The sequence below is a fragment of the Cryptomeria japonica genome, chromosome 10 (genome assembly GCF_030272615.1).
Source record: "Cryptomeria japonica chromosome 10, Sugi_1.0, whole genome shotgun sequence".
Classification (NCBI taxonomy): domain Eukaryota; kingdom Viridiplantae; phylum Streptophyta; class Pinopsida; order Cupressales; family Cupressaceae; genus Cryptomeria; species Cryptomeria japonica.
In genome coordinates this window covers 384,785,489-384,802,117 of record NC_081414.1, presented here as the reverse complement: position 1 = coordinate 384,802,117, position 16,629 = coordinate 384,785,489, and the positions used below count along the sequence as shown (strand labels likewise).

Genomic DNA, 16,629 nt, shown 5'->3' with positions numbered 1-16,629 from the left:
CTGGCAGAACACTTAGCATATAATGCTTGCTTAGCATCCTCTCAAGCCATCTCAAGGTGACATTTGTCAACTTGGGATTGGATTGAATTTCCCTCATGGATTGATAACTTTCAATTCTAGCCTTTGTTGAGTTTGCTCAATCTCAACCATCCATTTCTTTATTTTCTCTATAAATAGAGCCCATTTCTTCATTCAATCAATCCATTATCATGTTCATCAAACTTAGTCATTTTGCAGGTTATCAAGGAGCTCAATTTGTCATCTTCAAGCACTTAAATCATCTTAGTTGCATGCTAGTTTATTTCTCATCATGTTGATAGTATTATGCTAATCCCATTTTCATGCTAGCTTAATTCATAGCCATTGTATATCAATTTCATAGCAATCTCCATGTTAGTTTGATTAGCACACCTAAGCTTTCAATTTGGAATCAATCTTAATCTCATATCTTGCATTCCATCTTTTAATATCAATTTGATCATCTAGCTAGGATCTTAGTTGCATTCATTTTGATCTTGGCATATCCTTCAATCTTGTTCTTTAGGTTGACATCTAAAAGATCAAGTGCTCTTCCGAGTGATAGCCACTTTGAATCTTGAAGATCCTTGGAGATAGAGGAATATGAGACGCGCTTGGGGTTCTTGATTTTGAAGCTAACTTAGTTTAGTTTCTATTTTGATTTTTAACTCTAACATAATGTTTTATGTGTGTGTTTGATGTTATTTGGGTCTCTCTTGCAGGTACCACACTTTCCAGCACACAGTTACAATTAATAAATATTCTTAATAATTATAACAAATATTATTATTTAACTAAAAATTATTAAGACAAGTACTTGTCACTATGTGACACTTGTTTATTTTTGAACCAAAACCAAAAAAAAAACAATTATATACAACAAAGATTTTAAGAGGTTTTAAAAATGGCCTAGCATATTAGTTATAACCATACAATACTCAATGAAATTTACAGTTTTAGAACCAACTTTAAAAATTGAAGTAGGTTTTAAAACCTTTCATTTTGTCGATATTGCTTGGCAATTGTTAAACATCCAACACAACTTTTAAATGTTTCAAATTAATTTTTTAGAGCTTTGACTTTGACATTGAACTTGACAATGCTTATGTTACTATCAAGAACCTTCTTTTGCTCCCAACTAGATTAGGAACTACCTATGACTTGACATACAAGAAAAAATATTGGAAATTTCTTATAAGTCACAAACTAAACAATGAATAGAATTTGACACCCAAATCTTAACACGAGTTACTCATAGCTTAAACGGTTTTCACATCTGATTTAGGATTTTTAAGATCTACCATCTATTATGCTATAGTAGATATATGTATCATCATCCAAGACTTCCAAAGGAATTCTAGCTTTGTTTTATTTCATTTGCAATCTCATTCAAAACAAAATAGAAAAAAGGTGTTGTACAAGAAAATTCTAAAAAATGTAAACTCCATAAATATAAAATGAAAAGTTAAATCATAAGATTTCAACACTAAAATTTTAAAGCACACAAAATCAACACTAAATAATTGAATTCAAACCACAAACCCTATAAATTAAATCCATAGAATGACAAAACACTTAAAAAACACTAATTGAAGCCATGGCATAAACACTCAAAAATACTGAGGTACTAATAAACACTCAAAAATACTGAGGTACTAACATTAAAAGAATTGAAAACTCAAGCATCTTGAAAATATTTACCTGAACCAAAATTGTATTTGTTTCTAAATGGCATGTAACTGCTCAACTGCAAATGAGCAAGGAGGGATACTACATGTTTATGTGCTCAAGTTTTGTATGGACACATAATTAAGCACATGAATTTATTGGGGTTTACAAGTTTTTTGGTAGCGTTTAAAAAAGAAAAATTGTTGCGAGTGATGACTAAAAGAAATGGGCAGTTTCAAAAAATCAAATTACAAAATAACATTTTTTGTATTTGTTTCTAAACGAAGGCATGTAACTGCTCAACGACAAATGAACAAAGGGGAATACTACATGTTGAACAAAGAGGGATACTACATATTGATGTGCTAAAGCTTTGTATGCACACATAATCAAGCACATGAAATTATTGGGGTTTTAAAGCTACTCGATTCTTGAGCTCAAGACAAGTTATTTTTGCAGCGTTTTAAACAGAAGTTAAAGTTTTTTGTGTAGATCGAAGAATGTTTCAACTGCCTACAAGAATTGTGTCATGCTGTCAATGATATTGATGAAAAAAAGAAATTTACAAAATAACAATTTTTTTTAAAAGATGACCGAAAAACTAATCCCTTTACAATTGTTGCTTCGGTCTATTCACAGCAAACGAAAAGTGGATTCGAAAATATTGTTGCTTCGGTCTATTCACAGCAAACGAAAAATGGATTCGAAAATATTGAAGTCTTACGGCCATCCAACACTAATTTGATTGAGCGATTTAGAGGCTAGAGCTTTGCAGCCGTTCAAATGAAAATACCAAATGTGAGTCAAAATTTGTTGTTATATGTGAAGTGAAGATGCTTCAAATGCTCGAAATTTTTTCAGATGTAAAAAATACCGAATTCTGATGGAAAACACCCTCACAATATAGCCTTATCTACCAATTATTGATTTTTTAAACATTTAAACATGTTGAAGCAAGAAGACTAGTTTCAAAAAGCCAAATATAAGTTCACAATTAAAATATTAAGTACAAAGAGTTAAGAATTTGTGAATCTAACACATTATTTGTACATTATAATTATAAAGCAGCTTAAAATGAACTATATAACCATTAATACATTGCTTATATTATGAGGTAAAAAAACTATTTTATAAGTACAACTACAGATAACTTTCATTTGACATAATATGAAGTCTACATTTTAGTTCAGGATATCCTTCCTCAAAGATACTGCTACGCCAAATAATTATTGGCTAATTATTGGGTCCACTCCAACATCTTAGCATTTAAAATTCTTCTAACTTAAAAAAGAGTGGAACAAATCCATAAAACAGATGACTCCTGTCACAAAAACATATGGTTCTATAACTCTATATCACATCAGAATTTGTTAAGCCCAGTTAGCCGCACTACCCACTCTACGGATGGCAGAATCCTTTTTAGAGAGCTCGTCCACTTTAAAGTTTGCTCCACACATGTGCCCCTCACTATCAACATGTGGTAAAGGCATCAGCTTATTCCTTGGATGTTCGAAACTCTGCAATCCACCTGATGTAGAGAAAAAGCAACCTGGACAAACAAATGCAACCACCAAATATTTAGTAACAACTTTCTATAATATTTTTATTGATTGTCTGATATTTCTTAAAAATTAAAAACAGAAGTTGGTTGGATGGTGTGGTACCCAGAGGAAAAGGGGCAAAGGATTTTCCACAGCCATCTTTGACGGAACGGACTTCATCAGATAAGACCAAACAACCATCTGCTGCAGTACCCCAAAAGAAGGGCACTGAACCATCCGCATCCTGTACATAAAGATCTGATCAGGCAAAATATAAGGGAGAAAAATTTGGAGTAATATTTTGTATGGTTGATCCAGATTAATAATGCGGTAAGAAGTTACTTCACTAGCTATTGTTTCTTTATATTGTTAAACCAGTTTGGACAATCTGATTCAGGCCAGCGATCTTTCATCTCATGTACCAATTTAACTATTTAGCTTGAGAAGACTACTGAGATCACTGAATCATTTTCCTTCTTTTGCTATCTGTGTACCAATTTAACTATTTAGCTTAAGAATACTACTGATTCACTGAATCATTTTTATTCTCTTCCTATTCTGGTGATTGATTTGAAATGTTGATGGAAAAATGTACTGTAAATTTGTAAATTTTTTATGTCTGCAAGACTAATGAAATGTTCCTTCCAAACAGTTAAAACTATAAAGTTGAGCTGAGTTTTTAAATATAATATGTATAATGTATAATAGATCCTAGCTCCTAGTAGTTCATGGATATAGAAAATCTCTTCATGGGAGACTTTTTAATTTAGCACCCAATCAACTCAGAGAACAGAACAGGGCAAATCTAGAACATATTTTGACTGTATTTGCAAACAAGCAAGCTCGAGAAGATACACAAGATAGGGACGAGGATTACAGAGTATTTACCTGGACTAAAATGGCAGATTGGAAATGGTAGAAAGATTAGGTTTTGGGAAGACTCTTGGGTGGATGACAAACCTATGGCAAACACTCGATTCTGCCAAATTATGTATCACCTAAAGGAGCACCTGGGGGAATGCATTTCTGATTATATGGAACCGGGAATAGGAAGATGGAAGAACATTGCCCAAATCTTCTCTAATTGGCCCAACCTATTACCCATTGCTCTGGAGCTGCAGGATCTTATGCTGGAATGTAGAATTCCCCTAGCTCCCCAGGAAGACAGATTCATTTGGAAGGGGACCCAATCGGGGGCTTTCTCGGTCAAGTCTGCTTAAAGACAGCTCCCAAGACCCACTAGCGATGTTGAGTGTTGGAGGAAGATATGGAAATCACAGCTGATCCCTAAAGTCAACTTCTTTTGGTGGTCCCTAATGCATGGAAAAATCTTAACTCAAGACAATCTAAAAAGGAGGGGTTTCCAACTTTCCAATAGATGCATTCTGTGTAAAGCTAAAGAGGAAACAATTGACCACCTTTTCATCCACTACCCCTTCGTTGGACACTTGTGGACCAGTACTCTTGAAAAATGTGGTTTGCAATGGGTTTTTCAGGATAGCATTAATCAGTTTGTTACTAGATGGACTCCCCCCTCCCACCACCCCCTGATCCTCCAATTATAGAGGCAGATCCCGCCGCACATCTATTGGGGGGTCTGGAAAGAAAGAAACAATAGAATTTTCAGAGATGCTGAAACCCCCCCGGATAGAGTCTTCTACAATTGCCTCAAAATGATTTTAGATAATATATCTATGACTAAGTGGAACTCCCCCCCCCCCCAATCCTCCTAATTTGATGGAGAAAAAAATTGCTGAACTTTGGAAACTCCCCCCAAAGTTTGAAATCTTCAACAATAGTGCAAAAATCAAAAGGAAAAAGACCAAATGGTTAGCCCCAAAACCCCATTGGTACAAACTGAACTTTGATGGGTCTGCCCAAAATGCTTGCTAAGCTGGAGGTGGAGTCATCCATGACCACTTGGGGAATACTGTTGCAGCATACACGGGCAACCTAAAGAACCATACCGTCACTCATGCTGAGGGAATAACACTCCTATGGGGTCTGAGATTTGCCACATCCATTGGCATTAAACATATGGAAATTGAAGGCGACTCGCAGATCATTGTGGAAGCGGTGAGTGGTAGATCTGCTGCCGGGTGGAAAGTGGATTTTATTTTGAGGGATGCTAGGATGCTTCTGGCTAACCTTGATGGCTTCACCATCCGCCATATCTTCAGAGAAGGGAATGCTAACGCGGACTCTATGGCAGCGGTGGGAAGGCTGCATAACGGCTTACGATGCTGGATGAACCCCAATTTGTTGTCAATAATCATCAAGGTGATCTTGGAGACTGAAAAAACCAAGTCCAATGACGAACCCGTATAACTATTACCAGATGAAGAGAGCCAATTTTCAAATTTTGAATTTAGAAGGGAAACCCGCCCATCATGGGTTGGGTCTACCATGTAGCTACAGATGGCCTTGTCATCACCTTCAAAAGGGGTTTAATAATGATGATAGTACTGATATCGAGAATGGTAATTTTCTAATTATCATCCGGACGAAGTTTATTGGTGGCGATAAAGGCAACAGCTGGGATAGGTCAAATCACATTGGCTGGATTGAGGGTTTGCATGAGTATAGTAGATTTCATGAATGCGAAATCTACTTAGGCACAATTTGCAATAATCACACCGATTATTACGTGATTTTATCTCTGGATTGGCTAAGTTTTTATCACAACTGTGCTTTTGCTCTGGTTCGGCTTTGTGTTTCTGCTAAGCTGGAAGAAACGATGGGGGGTGTTAGGCTTATAGCCTGAACTCGACAAAACTGACGATTTTAAAGCTAAGCCGACGGTGTGGTTTGTCTGTTCGGAAGATGGGATCGACAAATTTATGGAAAGCATGAAAGGGAACGATGAGAGATTGTCTAAGCAGTTCGTGACTTCCTGGGAGGATAGAAGGGTTACCATGGGGGGTATCTCCTTTGAAATAAATGAAGAAGTAATTGCCCAAGCGACAGGACTGTCTATGGAGGGGAGGAAATGGAAGAAACAAAGCTGCATTTCGGATACCACCAGCCTGAACCAGTTTTTTCGTGAAGGTGAGAACCCGGTGAAGAGGGCGGGCGACTTCAACCGGGAGGAGCTTCCGCCACCGTGGGACGAGCTCTGCTATATCATTACGAAATACTTCACTCTAGAAGGAAGGTATGGAATCTTTTACTATTACCACCTCCTGTTCCTTAACCACCTTAGAAACAAAGATCACATCTCCGTTCCGTTTTTCCTGCTTCATTCACTAGATTCAAATGTTAAGGATATTGTCGAGGCCAAGAAAAATGAAAAAAACTTCCCCATTCTGCACCAAGGCCTCATCCTTCGTCTCTACAACTTCCACCACGCCCGTTTCCCACTCCGCACTATCTCCATCCAGAATGTGGCTGAAAACCGTCTTCTAGCTATTGCTATCGATAAACTCGATACAAGCCCTCCTCGGCTGCTTGAAATTGGCTCCTGCAGTAAGAAAAACAAAAAGCACCCTCCTAAGGATGTTAGAACCCTTAAGAAAGTTAGAATCCATGAGATTGATTTTGATATGGAAATTACAGATGAGGCCAACACCCCCCGCCGTTCTGTGAGATTGGCCTCCAAACCCCTTGAAAAATCGCTAAGAGACCCCTCCTCTTCCCATGAAACTAAGAATTCCATCCCCTCTAAGAATGTGGCCCTGTTTCAGTCTACCTTGACCCCCTACTTTGTTGGCTCCACCCATGCCTCTGAAAGCCCTAAAAATTCTATGAATCTGGAGGCCGGCTCCAAATCCCAGACAAATTCTCCCTCCCCGACTCTCAGGTTCGAGAAGATGGTGGTGGAGGAAGTGAGTAGCATAAAGGAGGAAGAAGACAACAACCTGGTGGAGTTGGGTAAGAAAATGGAGGTTTTGTTTGATAATGTGCAGGAAATCACCAGCAGAATGAAGGCCATGGAAAACAAGCTGCAGGACGTCTCCAGGTTTGCTTTGAACGTGATGCATTGCTCGGCGACCACTTTGTGTCTTCTGCAGGAAATTTCTACCAAAGGCAAAAGCAAGGAAGACGATGACTATAGGGCCCTTTTCAAATTCCTCACCAAGAAATGGGCTAGGAAGCTCCTCCCCAAGAGGAGCCATGGAAAAAGAAATAGTTTGTTTTTATGTCTCGGATGCCCGGTTTTTTGTTCAGCCCTAGTAGCCTCCAGGCTGATAGTTTTAATTTCTGTTTATATTTGAACTTATCTACATGTTGCCCTGCATGGCAAATGTTTAAAATGTTTATTAAGACTTTTATATATCTGCTGAACTTACATAGAATGATCATGGTTTTTGATAGAGGAAAGTAAGAAGGCTGTAATTTTGTTGATGATCTACTGACAGTTGACTTGCCACTGTTACTTTGTTCTATTCCTCGGTCAACCCCCTTGTTTTGGCTGCTTTTAATATCAAAAACAAATTTGATCACATGGCTAGGCAATGTAGAAATAGACCAAATCAGAACTATAATTCTGCTCCCGGTCAATGTTCTAAATGCAATAAGTATGGTCATAAGATAGAAGATTGCAGAATGAATGCTAAATGTTATGCATGTGAAAAATTTGGACATATGGCTAATCAGTGCAGGTCAAACAATTATACTGGTTTTAGCAAAGCGATTCAAAAGAACAATGTTACATGCTATGCATGCAATGAGGTTGGACATATTGCTAAGTTCTGTAGAAGCAAAAATCCACCAGTTGGTAATGATGGATCAAATGATAAAGGGAAAGAGAAGGTAAATAAAATCTCACAAGAGCATATCAAGAAATGGGCCAGGAAGATAAAAGATCAATCAACAGATGGAAATGCACCGGTTACTCAACCGATAGAGGAGGTTGCAACTGCATCGGTAGGAAGATCATCCGATAACTGAGGCAGATGCCTTAGGGGTAGGCAAAATTCATGATGATATTGCTTATGCCCTGGGAAGAGGTTCTGGAAGATGTTCCAGACATTGGAGATGCTTATCCGGCATGGAGATGTTTGATCGAGATCCGGTATCTTTCAATGACAGTCATTCATATGAATGACGAATTAGGGTTTCTTGGAGGTTTAATGGTTGAATTCACTTCATTTCTGATCACTCTACATTCAGAGCGATTTAGAGCAAGTCTAAGGCGATTCAGTGCGATCGATATCTTCTTGAGCAATTTCACTAGCAATTGGAAGAGTTCTTTAAAGTTTTTCACCGACAATTGTTTCATAGGTATTTATCTTTCATCATGGAAGCAGGATCATCCTCTGTACCTACTTTTATTGCAAATCCTAATGTTGTTGAGGTCAAGGACCGTCCTAGGCCGATTTTCCAATGATGTTCGTATATTGCTACTTTGGACGATTCAGTTAGCACATTTTCCCGTGTCCCGGAAGGGGTTGTATATGTCGAAGATATCAGAGCTTACATTCACTGTCACATTGAAGATTTGGGAACCAGTGATATTAAGAGCATGTATATGAGCGAGTTAATGGGAGATTCTGGAAAGATTAAGCCCAAGTATCAGCATATTGATGATCTAGGGTTTACAGGCACTCTAGATATTTCGGAGTTTGAAGATGAGATTGTCAGATATGTTTTGAGCAGAGTGCATGGAGAATTTATCTAGTTGGATAGATCGTATAAGATCTCGAAGGAGGCCATCAGGGTCATCACCGGTTTACCGCAGGTTAGGCAACGTCCAAAGAAGGTGGTTTCTAATGATTAGATCAACAAGATCACCGATGCAACATCGAACAAGCGGTCAATGAGGGTTAGTACTATCACTAGCAGAGATATCAAATTCAAAAGCATGGTCATTGGTAACAAGGTAACTCAGTCAAATCGTTTGAATTCTGTTTCTAGATCCTGTATTTATGCACCACATAAGATGATGAGAGAAAATGAGAAGTTAGATTTGTGTGGATGGATGTTGGATGAATTGTTATTTAACCTAGGGAAGATCAAATGAGAGAAGGGAACATTCCGGTATGGTAATCGTATTGTCTATTTAATGCTGTTTTTCATTAATGAGACTTTCGGTTTTGGGAAGAGACAATGGACATTTGATATCCCGGTAGGAAGACAACTGAAACAATCTATTGCTACATTGGGTAGTTAGTCAGATGACAAAGTGTGGGGTTAGTTTAAGGCATTCCAGAAGGCTATGAGTTCTAGGGAGAGGGTTCCTAAGCACATTGTTGAGAAGTACTCAACCGAGATATGCTTCATGGTTAAGAAAGATGTAACTTTGATGGAGGCAGTTAGGCCCTAGAAGATTTGGATTGAGGAAATGAGTTATGAAGTCAATGCAAAGATTCTAGATGCCTATGCACAATTGCTAATTGATGCACCTATTGATGAAGTTGAGAAAACCTTTGGTACTGCTAAGCAGAAGAAGCAAGAGGTTGAAACTGAGTTTAAACGAAAGAAGAGGGAGAAGCAGCAAGGCAAGGCAAGCAAGTTTGTGGAACAGGTTTCATAGGACATCAAAGCATTAATTGACGTCGTTCCAAAAAAAAGAAGGAAGAGAAAAAAACCAGAAATATTTATTGGGCCTATTCCATCAAAATCTGGATCTGATGATGACACACCCTTGACATTCAAAAGGGTATTAAGGAAGAAAAGTGAAGAGACTAACGTGGAAGCAAAGAAACAACCGGTTAGGAAAGTTACAATTAGGGTACCGACACAAAAGAGAGCTCCTAAAGAAACACCTTCTACCCCATCCGGTACTGGAAGACAAAAAAAATGGATGACATTGATCTGACACTTGTCACCGGTAATGTAACTATTATTCCACCCAATACTTGTGCATAATTGGTTGATGAAATAACTAAAGATGGTATGTTGAAGAATGTACAATTTTATTATGAGCATTTGGCTGATGATGAACTCAGAGAAGTCGAGAAAGCAGTTTTGTTGTATTTGGATATTTATAAGAAAGCCTTGTTAGAAATTGAAAATCAAATACCGACACAGTTATATGACAAATTAGATGCTATATTTTTCTTTCATACCTTTATATCTCATTGAGAGAGCTTCTGGCAATTGATGACTTAGGTTCCGTAGTTTGTAAGGAAGGGGCGATTTTTACTTCAGTTAGGCCATATCCTATGTTTTCGCCCTGTGCATATCCCTTACCTCCTTTTGGAACGACTTGCACACATTAATAGTATTTGAGCCTTACCAGTTCAAAATCAAAATCAAAATTAAATAGCTTCAACAAGTGTCAATCAAAACCAAATGTTTTTAAAAGTTTAGAATTCATCCTGAAATTTCCTCTAGGAGGACTCTGCCTGAGGGATACCAACTCATTACAGATTCTGTTTTCTTGTATTGTAATTCTATCTCTAACAAATTTGCGGTTCCAAATCAGAGTGACACTCAGATAAAGTTGGCAGGTGAATCAATACCAAAATTAAAAATCGGCCCTTAAAGGTAGACTGGATGATCGAGCCGTTGGAAAACATGGATGCTAGTAAAAATCTGTCAAAAATCTGGAAGAGGAGGACCAAATTTGATAGGCAGGATCACACCTTCAAATTTGATCTTCCCCATTTAAAGCTTCCCTAGATCATAGCATGTGGATGAAAAACAGAACATTGTCGCTACCCAGATTCACAGGAATAGCGTCTCTTTCCTAGATTAAGGGTTTGCAATTAAAAAAGTACAAAAGATTATGAAGCAAGGGTTTTTCAAGAAAAGGTCAAAAGTCAAAAGAGAAAAAGTAGAAGACATACAGTTGCAGTGAAGAGTGTTTTAGATTTGGAGTCGAAAAGAACAAAGGCGAACTTTCCAGAAAGATCTCTGACCACTTGATCAGCTGGATAGGGGCCCCGATCTCTGAGAGTCTTGTACGCCTCAATCACTATTGTAACCTCATTCGCACTTTTGTTCAGCCCATACTGCTGCCTTAACGCCGCTATATTATCCAATGTCCCTTCGAACAGACAGAATATATCATCCACCGCTACAAATGACCTGAACAGGGGAAAATCTCAGACAAAAAAAGGGGAAAATCTCAAGGCAGAAACACTGTAGATCAGATTTTGCACATCAAATGAAAGAAAAGCTACACTTGCCTGGGTATAAGTAAAGGTTGGTGTTTGGTAGTGTAGGCCATGGCACCCGCATCACCAAGATTTACGCAGACGGTTCCAGAATCAGAGGAGATGAAAGCATTGATCAAATCCATGCCGGTTTTCCTTGTTTCTGCCTGATGCTGGGAGTGGGGGCTAACAAGCTCCCCCGGGGCCTCTGCAACTGAAGCCTTGAATACTGCCAACATTTTGATTTCCAACTCAAATTTGACAGAAAGACTGAAGATGGATCGAAAATGCAAACACAAAGAAAGGAAGAATCGAAATGCACTTGTCGAAACGTATGTAACTGTAAAAGAGATAACGAATGTGTAATTACACTTCTCCTCTCTGACATATATTACCATCGTGTCCACAGGAACCGCGTGATCTTTTTCCCGTATAATTAGATTAAAATATCGTTTGGAATTGGATAAGATTGCCACGTAGCTTGGTACGGTCAGAGCCTGTCGGTGAGTGTCAGCGTCCGCATGAAAGATAAATCTCGACACATCGACAGTTGACAAAACTCCCAATCCATCCTTGTAGGAACCAAACGATACCCATCACCGACATTCTCTTGTCTTGTTGTCTTGTTTTTGATTTAATTGTGTAGAATTTATTCACATAGTAATCTATTATCTCCATATAAAATGGTACATTTGTAAAAATTTAAATCTACGTAGTGTCAGATTTTTCAGGTTTTAACAGCATTACAAAAAAAAGATTATAAGGATTGGATTGGTAAAAATCGAATAAGAATCCATTGTGTTTTGCATAATCTGATTTTTCGTACGAACGACGTTTTTGTGTGAAGATTTGTGGCTTTCATTTGTATCAATGTTTTGAATCCGTCATTTTCTTTCTATAGTTATCTTATTCTGATGATGGATCAAGGAGTGTGATCCAAAAATGCAAATAAATTCTATGAAGCACTTGGTAACAATCATTTTGAATTGCAGAAATCTAATGTCTCAAATTATATTTGATCTCATGGCATTCTATTCTATATCTATCATCGATGCGGTCTAAATCTTATTGTGCAGAAATCTAATGTCTCAAATTTTGAAGTTGTAGAAAATTAGAAATTTTTGTAATAAATAATGAACAACAAATGAATGGCTATATTTAATACGAAAATGAAACAAATTAATTGTGAGGATATTTAGTATTAAATTAGATTCATCTGAGGGTGAACTCACAATAATGGTTCCCACTTTTATGCCACTTTTGACACTGAGATGAACATTTTAAAAATAATCTTCAACTTCCAAGAACTATAACTTTTAAACTATTAAAAATTTGAAGATGATGTAAATTAGTGATTTGTAGCATTTTGTCTGTAGATTCTATATATATATTTTTTCAATTTTTTTTGAAGTTTTTTTATTTTTATTTTTCCGTCTCCCTCGAAAAGTAGTTTTTTACAACAAACTACATTTTTTAAGAGTGATGTGCCTCCTGAAACGCATAAATTTTTTTCTATAAATGATAAAAACTCAATTCTTTCGAATTTTGGTTTGTAACATCAATATCTGGGGCTTGCAGTTGATTTGATAGTGATATATTGAATATTTTTTATTTTATTAAGTTTTGAAGTCCGGCTAGTCATAATTCAGACATAGGTTTAAGTTTGAACACATAACTTGTTCTATATATATCGAAATTCAATTTTATTTTATTTTGTTAGAAAGAAGACATCAATACCTGGGGCATAGATATTTTTCAGAATTTTTTTGAATTATTTTCCTATTTTTCCCAATGCATTGAACAGAGAAGTTCATGTTTGGTGAAAAACCAATATTCCATCAAATTAAAAAAACAAAAACATAATAAATTCACAATGTAATAAAATTATACTCGTTGGAAAACTTGGTCCAAGTACTACCATCTAATATTTTTGGGTTATCAAGATTATTTCATTTGTGCCTTGAACCAGAAGTCCGAAGTCAAAACTTCCTCAGAACTCTGAAATTTTTTGGGAGAAACCTCTAACAAGAGGGTTTGAATGAACACGAGTTCGAGCGAAGGGGGGTCCGCTCGAACCCCCTTCACTCAAACCCACATGCTAAATTATGACACACACTTTTTCTTAACAAACGGGTTCGAACAAACCCGACCTTTTCTAACTGTCGGCGTTCGTTCGAACCCTGACCGACTCAAATTTTTTTGTTTGTTTGTACATTTAAGTAGAGTCATATAAATATACATAATTTTTTTCATTTTTTTAACACACAAATGATTAAACAAATCACATTTTTTGATGAAAGAAGACATTTGAAAATTATTTTGAGGGCAATAATTTGAAGATATTTGAAGGTTTTTTTAAAAGCATGGGGAACAAGAAGAGAAGGCAAAATAAGACTTCAAGGAATTATTCTCCTGAAACGGAACAAAGATATCAAGAACAAAGAAGACAAAGATATCATGATGCAAGTATGTATTTTTATTTTTATTTCTATTTAATTTTATATGTATTATGTACCAAAAATAGTGTTTATTTGTTAGTATTAATTAGTTCAATATTTTTTATCTAATATTTTTAATGAATTTTTTTTTAAAAAATATTAATTTAATTATTTTAATTTATATAATAATTCTATCTTAATTAATTCTAAATGATGTTATTTTTATTAAATTAATTGGAAATAGTAAGATTAAAAATAATCTCATTTTAATTGGAAAGCATAATTAATTTGAAATAATATGTGTATTTGCAAATTTCAAATTCCATTAACTTGCTTGTTGTGTAATTGACTTTTTCTCCTATATAATTAAGTCGATTTATAATAGATAAGACCTATTAAGTCATAAAATTAATAAGACCTATTATGTCATAATTTAGGTTCTAACGTATATCATATTTAAGACATGTACTTAATTTCATGTGATAGGTCCTTTAATATCACATAATATATATGTCTTAAGGGGTGTCAGGTATATTGATGTGAAATGTTTTTGCACACGTGGTCATATTAATTAATAATAAGGTCTATTATGTGATATTAGGACTTATTACATTGATTATAGGTCTTAAATGTGACATAAATTTAGAACCTATTACATAATAGGCTCTATTTATATGACTTCACGTATGCAAAATGTAATAACCCACCATAATTAACTCAACAAAATTGACCATTCTTTTTTTTGTTTAATTTAATCATTGTGTTTGATTCAATTGCATACTCTGGGCATCCATCCATTTGGATTAGGCATTCATCCATCCGGGATGAGCATCTAACCATATGAGTTAGGCATTTGTCCTTACGGGACATAAGATTTCATCTATCCAATATGGGATAGGCATCTACCCATACGAGGTAGGCATCTATCCAATCGGGATAGGAGGTGCTCTAGCCAGAGACTTAGACTCATAGGGACAATTCGGGTCCTGAGCCACTCACTAAGTACTACACTCTTCTAACAGAAGTGCACCGAGGTCGTTGTTCTTAGGAGTAATTAAATAACATAATACAAGCTTGAATTCCGCCTCGAAATTTGGCTTAAAGCCTCGGGAAGTCAAGCGAATCCATACGAGATTCCTTCCAAGTATGCATTGAATTACTTTTTCAAATTTAATTATTTTATCTTTCAAATTAGGATTCTTACTCAATCTTTCTTTTACCAAGCCTAGACCCCACCCATGAACGTCTGAGTACGAGGGACAACTCCGTCCCAAGACTGCCTACATACCTGCTTCGGCACGGGATCAAGGCTTAAAGTATGTAGTTCTATTTTCTACTCTATGGTTTGATGTAAATTGATTAGTGGGTACGCAACCCTTTCTAGGGTCAATGTCCCAGACAGTTTCTCTATGGTTGCTACCCACGATGGTAGGGCTTAAGCAAAGGCTCAAGATGGCCTATTACTTGTGGCCTAAAACAACTAGATCCTAATTCTTATCATGAGTGTCACCCTTCACCAATTGTAAATTGACAATAATTCTTCGAGATTAAATCAGTTTTATAAAAGCATTTCACTCATCATCCCTATAGGGGTTTACTATAGTTTAACTCAGTGAATGAAAGATCGTTTTAGAATTATCTTATTAAATTATCGATCCAAGGGGGATTACCCGCCCCTTGGATTTAACTTCCAAGTGCCCCTTATTACTCCCCGACGATTTATAGGGACGATGCCACAGACGCCGTTGATGTAGCTTTATTAGGCGTTAAGTGTAGTAGTTCAACATGACGACATTACCCGTAAGCGTGACCCAGAGGCACTGTATATACCGAACGCTACTTGGTTTTGTTTTTCCAACTTCCTTTATTTAATTTTCTAACTTATGATAACATCATACTTGAAAAAATAATAATTATGAATCGAACATGTATAATTAGACATTGCAAAGCTCAATTAATTGAAATAACTACTTGATGAATTACATGGAATAAAAAAAACATAACTAACATTATTTATTATTTAAAACTTGAAATATAACTTTGCATAATAATAATGATTAGGAACTTGCATAATAATATTTAAACGTGAAACTTGTATGGAGATGGAAACGCCAATAAATGAAATCAAATGTAAAGCAATTTGCATGAGGCGAAGGTAGGGTAAGTTACATGCGAGAATATCGCTTATAAAGCCACTAATCCCAAAATCGAAACCATTATAATTTGTTTCACTCCTAATAATTAACTCAATACACTAACATTTTATTATTGCATAAACATTGTATTCCATTTCTACAAATTTTGCTTTTATCATTTGACCTATTACAAAATAATTGGCGAAAGCCGAGATCATATATTTTATATATAAAAAAAGAGATGTAATTAACTTCTATACATCCATTAATTCCAATTTAACATTATTTCCCAATAATTCAAAAATTTAACCATTTTATCTCACTTAATTCCTATCATTTTACTCAAATAAACTAACTTTTTATTATGCAATTAATTAACATAACTTAATACATTATCGCCATTATGCTATCATGAATCGATCAACATCAGATTATCAGAATGAATACATGCATACATACATAACTACAAATAGTCAACATCAGATATATAACTAATAGCATTATTAAACAAAACACAGTCGAAGGAAGGATTAACGATATGCACAGACCCGTAAGGGATCAATGACGCAAAAATACAGTTTGAAAGCCACCCCAACAACAACCCGAGTGCCAATTCAAATGATCAAATTACCAAGGATTGCCTACCAACATAAGAATCGCTACTAATTCGATAAAAATGATTTTACCAGTTGTCAACAATGAATGTGATCGGTTAAGAATACGACTAATAGAAGAGTATAGCTATTGAGCCATCAGTCAAAACCATGGCCTACAGGGTTAAGACTTA

General features: G+C 36.0%; 1 protein-coding gene across 1 annotated transcript; it reads right to left on the bottom strand.

The window, feature by feature from the left end:
- Positions 1–2,770: 2,770 nt before the first annotated feature.
- On the bottom strand, positions 2,771–11,682 carry LOC131071682 (uncharacterized). The gene is made up of 4 exons (XM_058007620.2): positions 11,303–11,682; positions 10,961–11,201; positions 3,351–3,471; positions 2,771–3,235 (listed from the first exon to the last, which is right to left on the bottom strand). The coding sequence occupies exons 1-4, from the start codon at positions 11,665–11,667 to the stop codon at positions 3,057–3,059; spliced, it is 906 nt and encodes a 301-aa protein (XP_057863603.2). The 5' UTR covers positions 11,668–11,682; the 3' UTR covers positions 2,771–3,056.
- Between the last annotated feature and the right edge of the window lie 4,947 nt (positions 11,683–16,629).

Coding starts and splice junctions, on each gene's coding strand:
- LOC131071682 (XM_058007620.2), bottom strand. CDS start 11,667: ATGGTAATATATGTCAGAGAGGAGAAGTGTAATTACACATTCGTTATC. Junction 11,202..11,302: donor CAACCTTTACTTATACCCAG/GCAAGTGTAGCT, acceptor TCCCCTGTTCAG/GTCATTTGTAGCGGTGGATG. Junction 3,236..3,350: donor CTTTGCCCCTTTTCCTCTGG/GTACCACACCAT, acceptor TTGTTTGTCCAG/GTTGCTTTTTCTCTACATCA.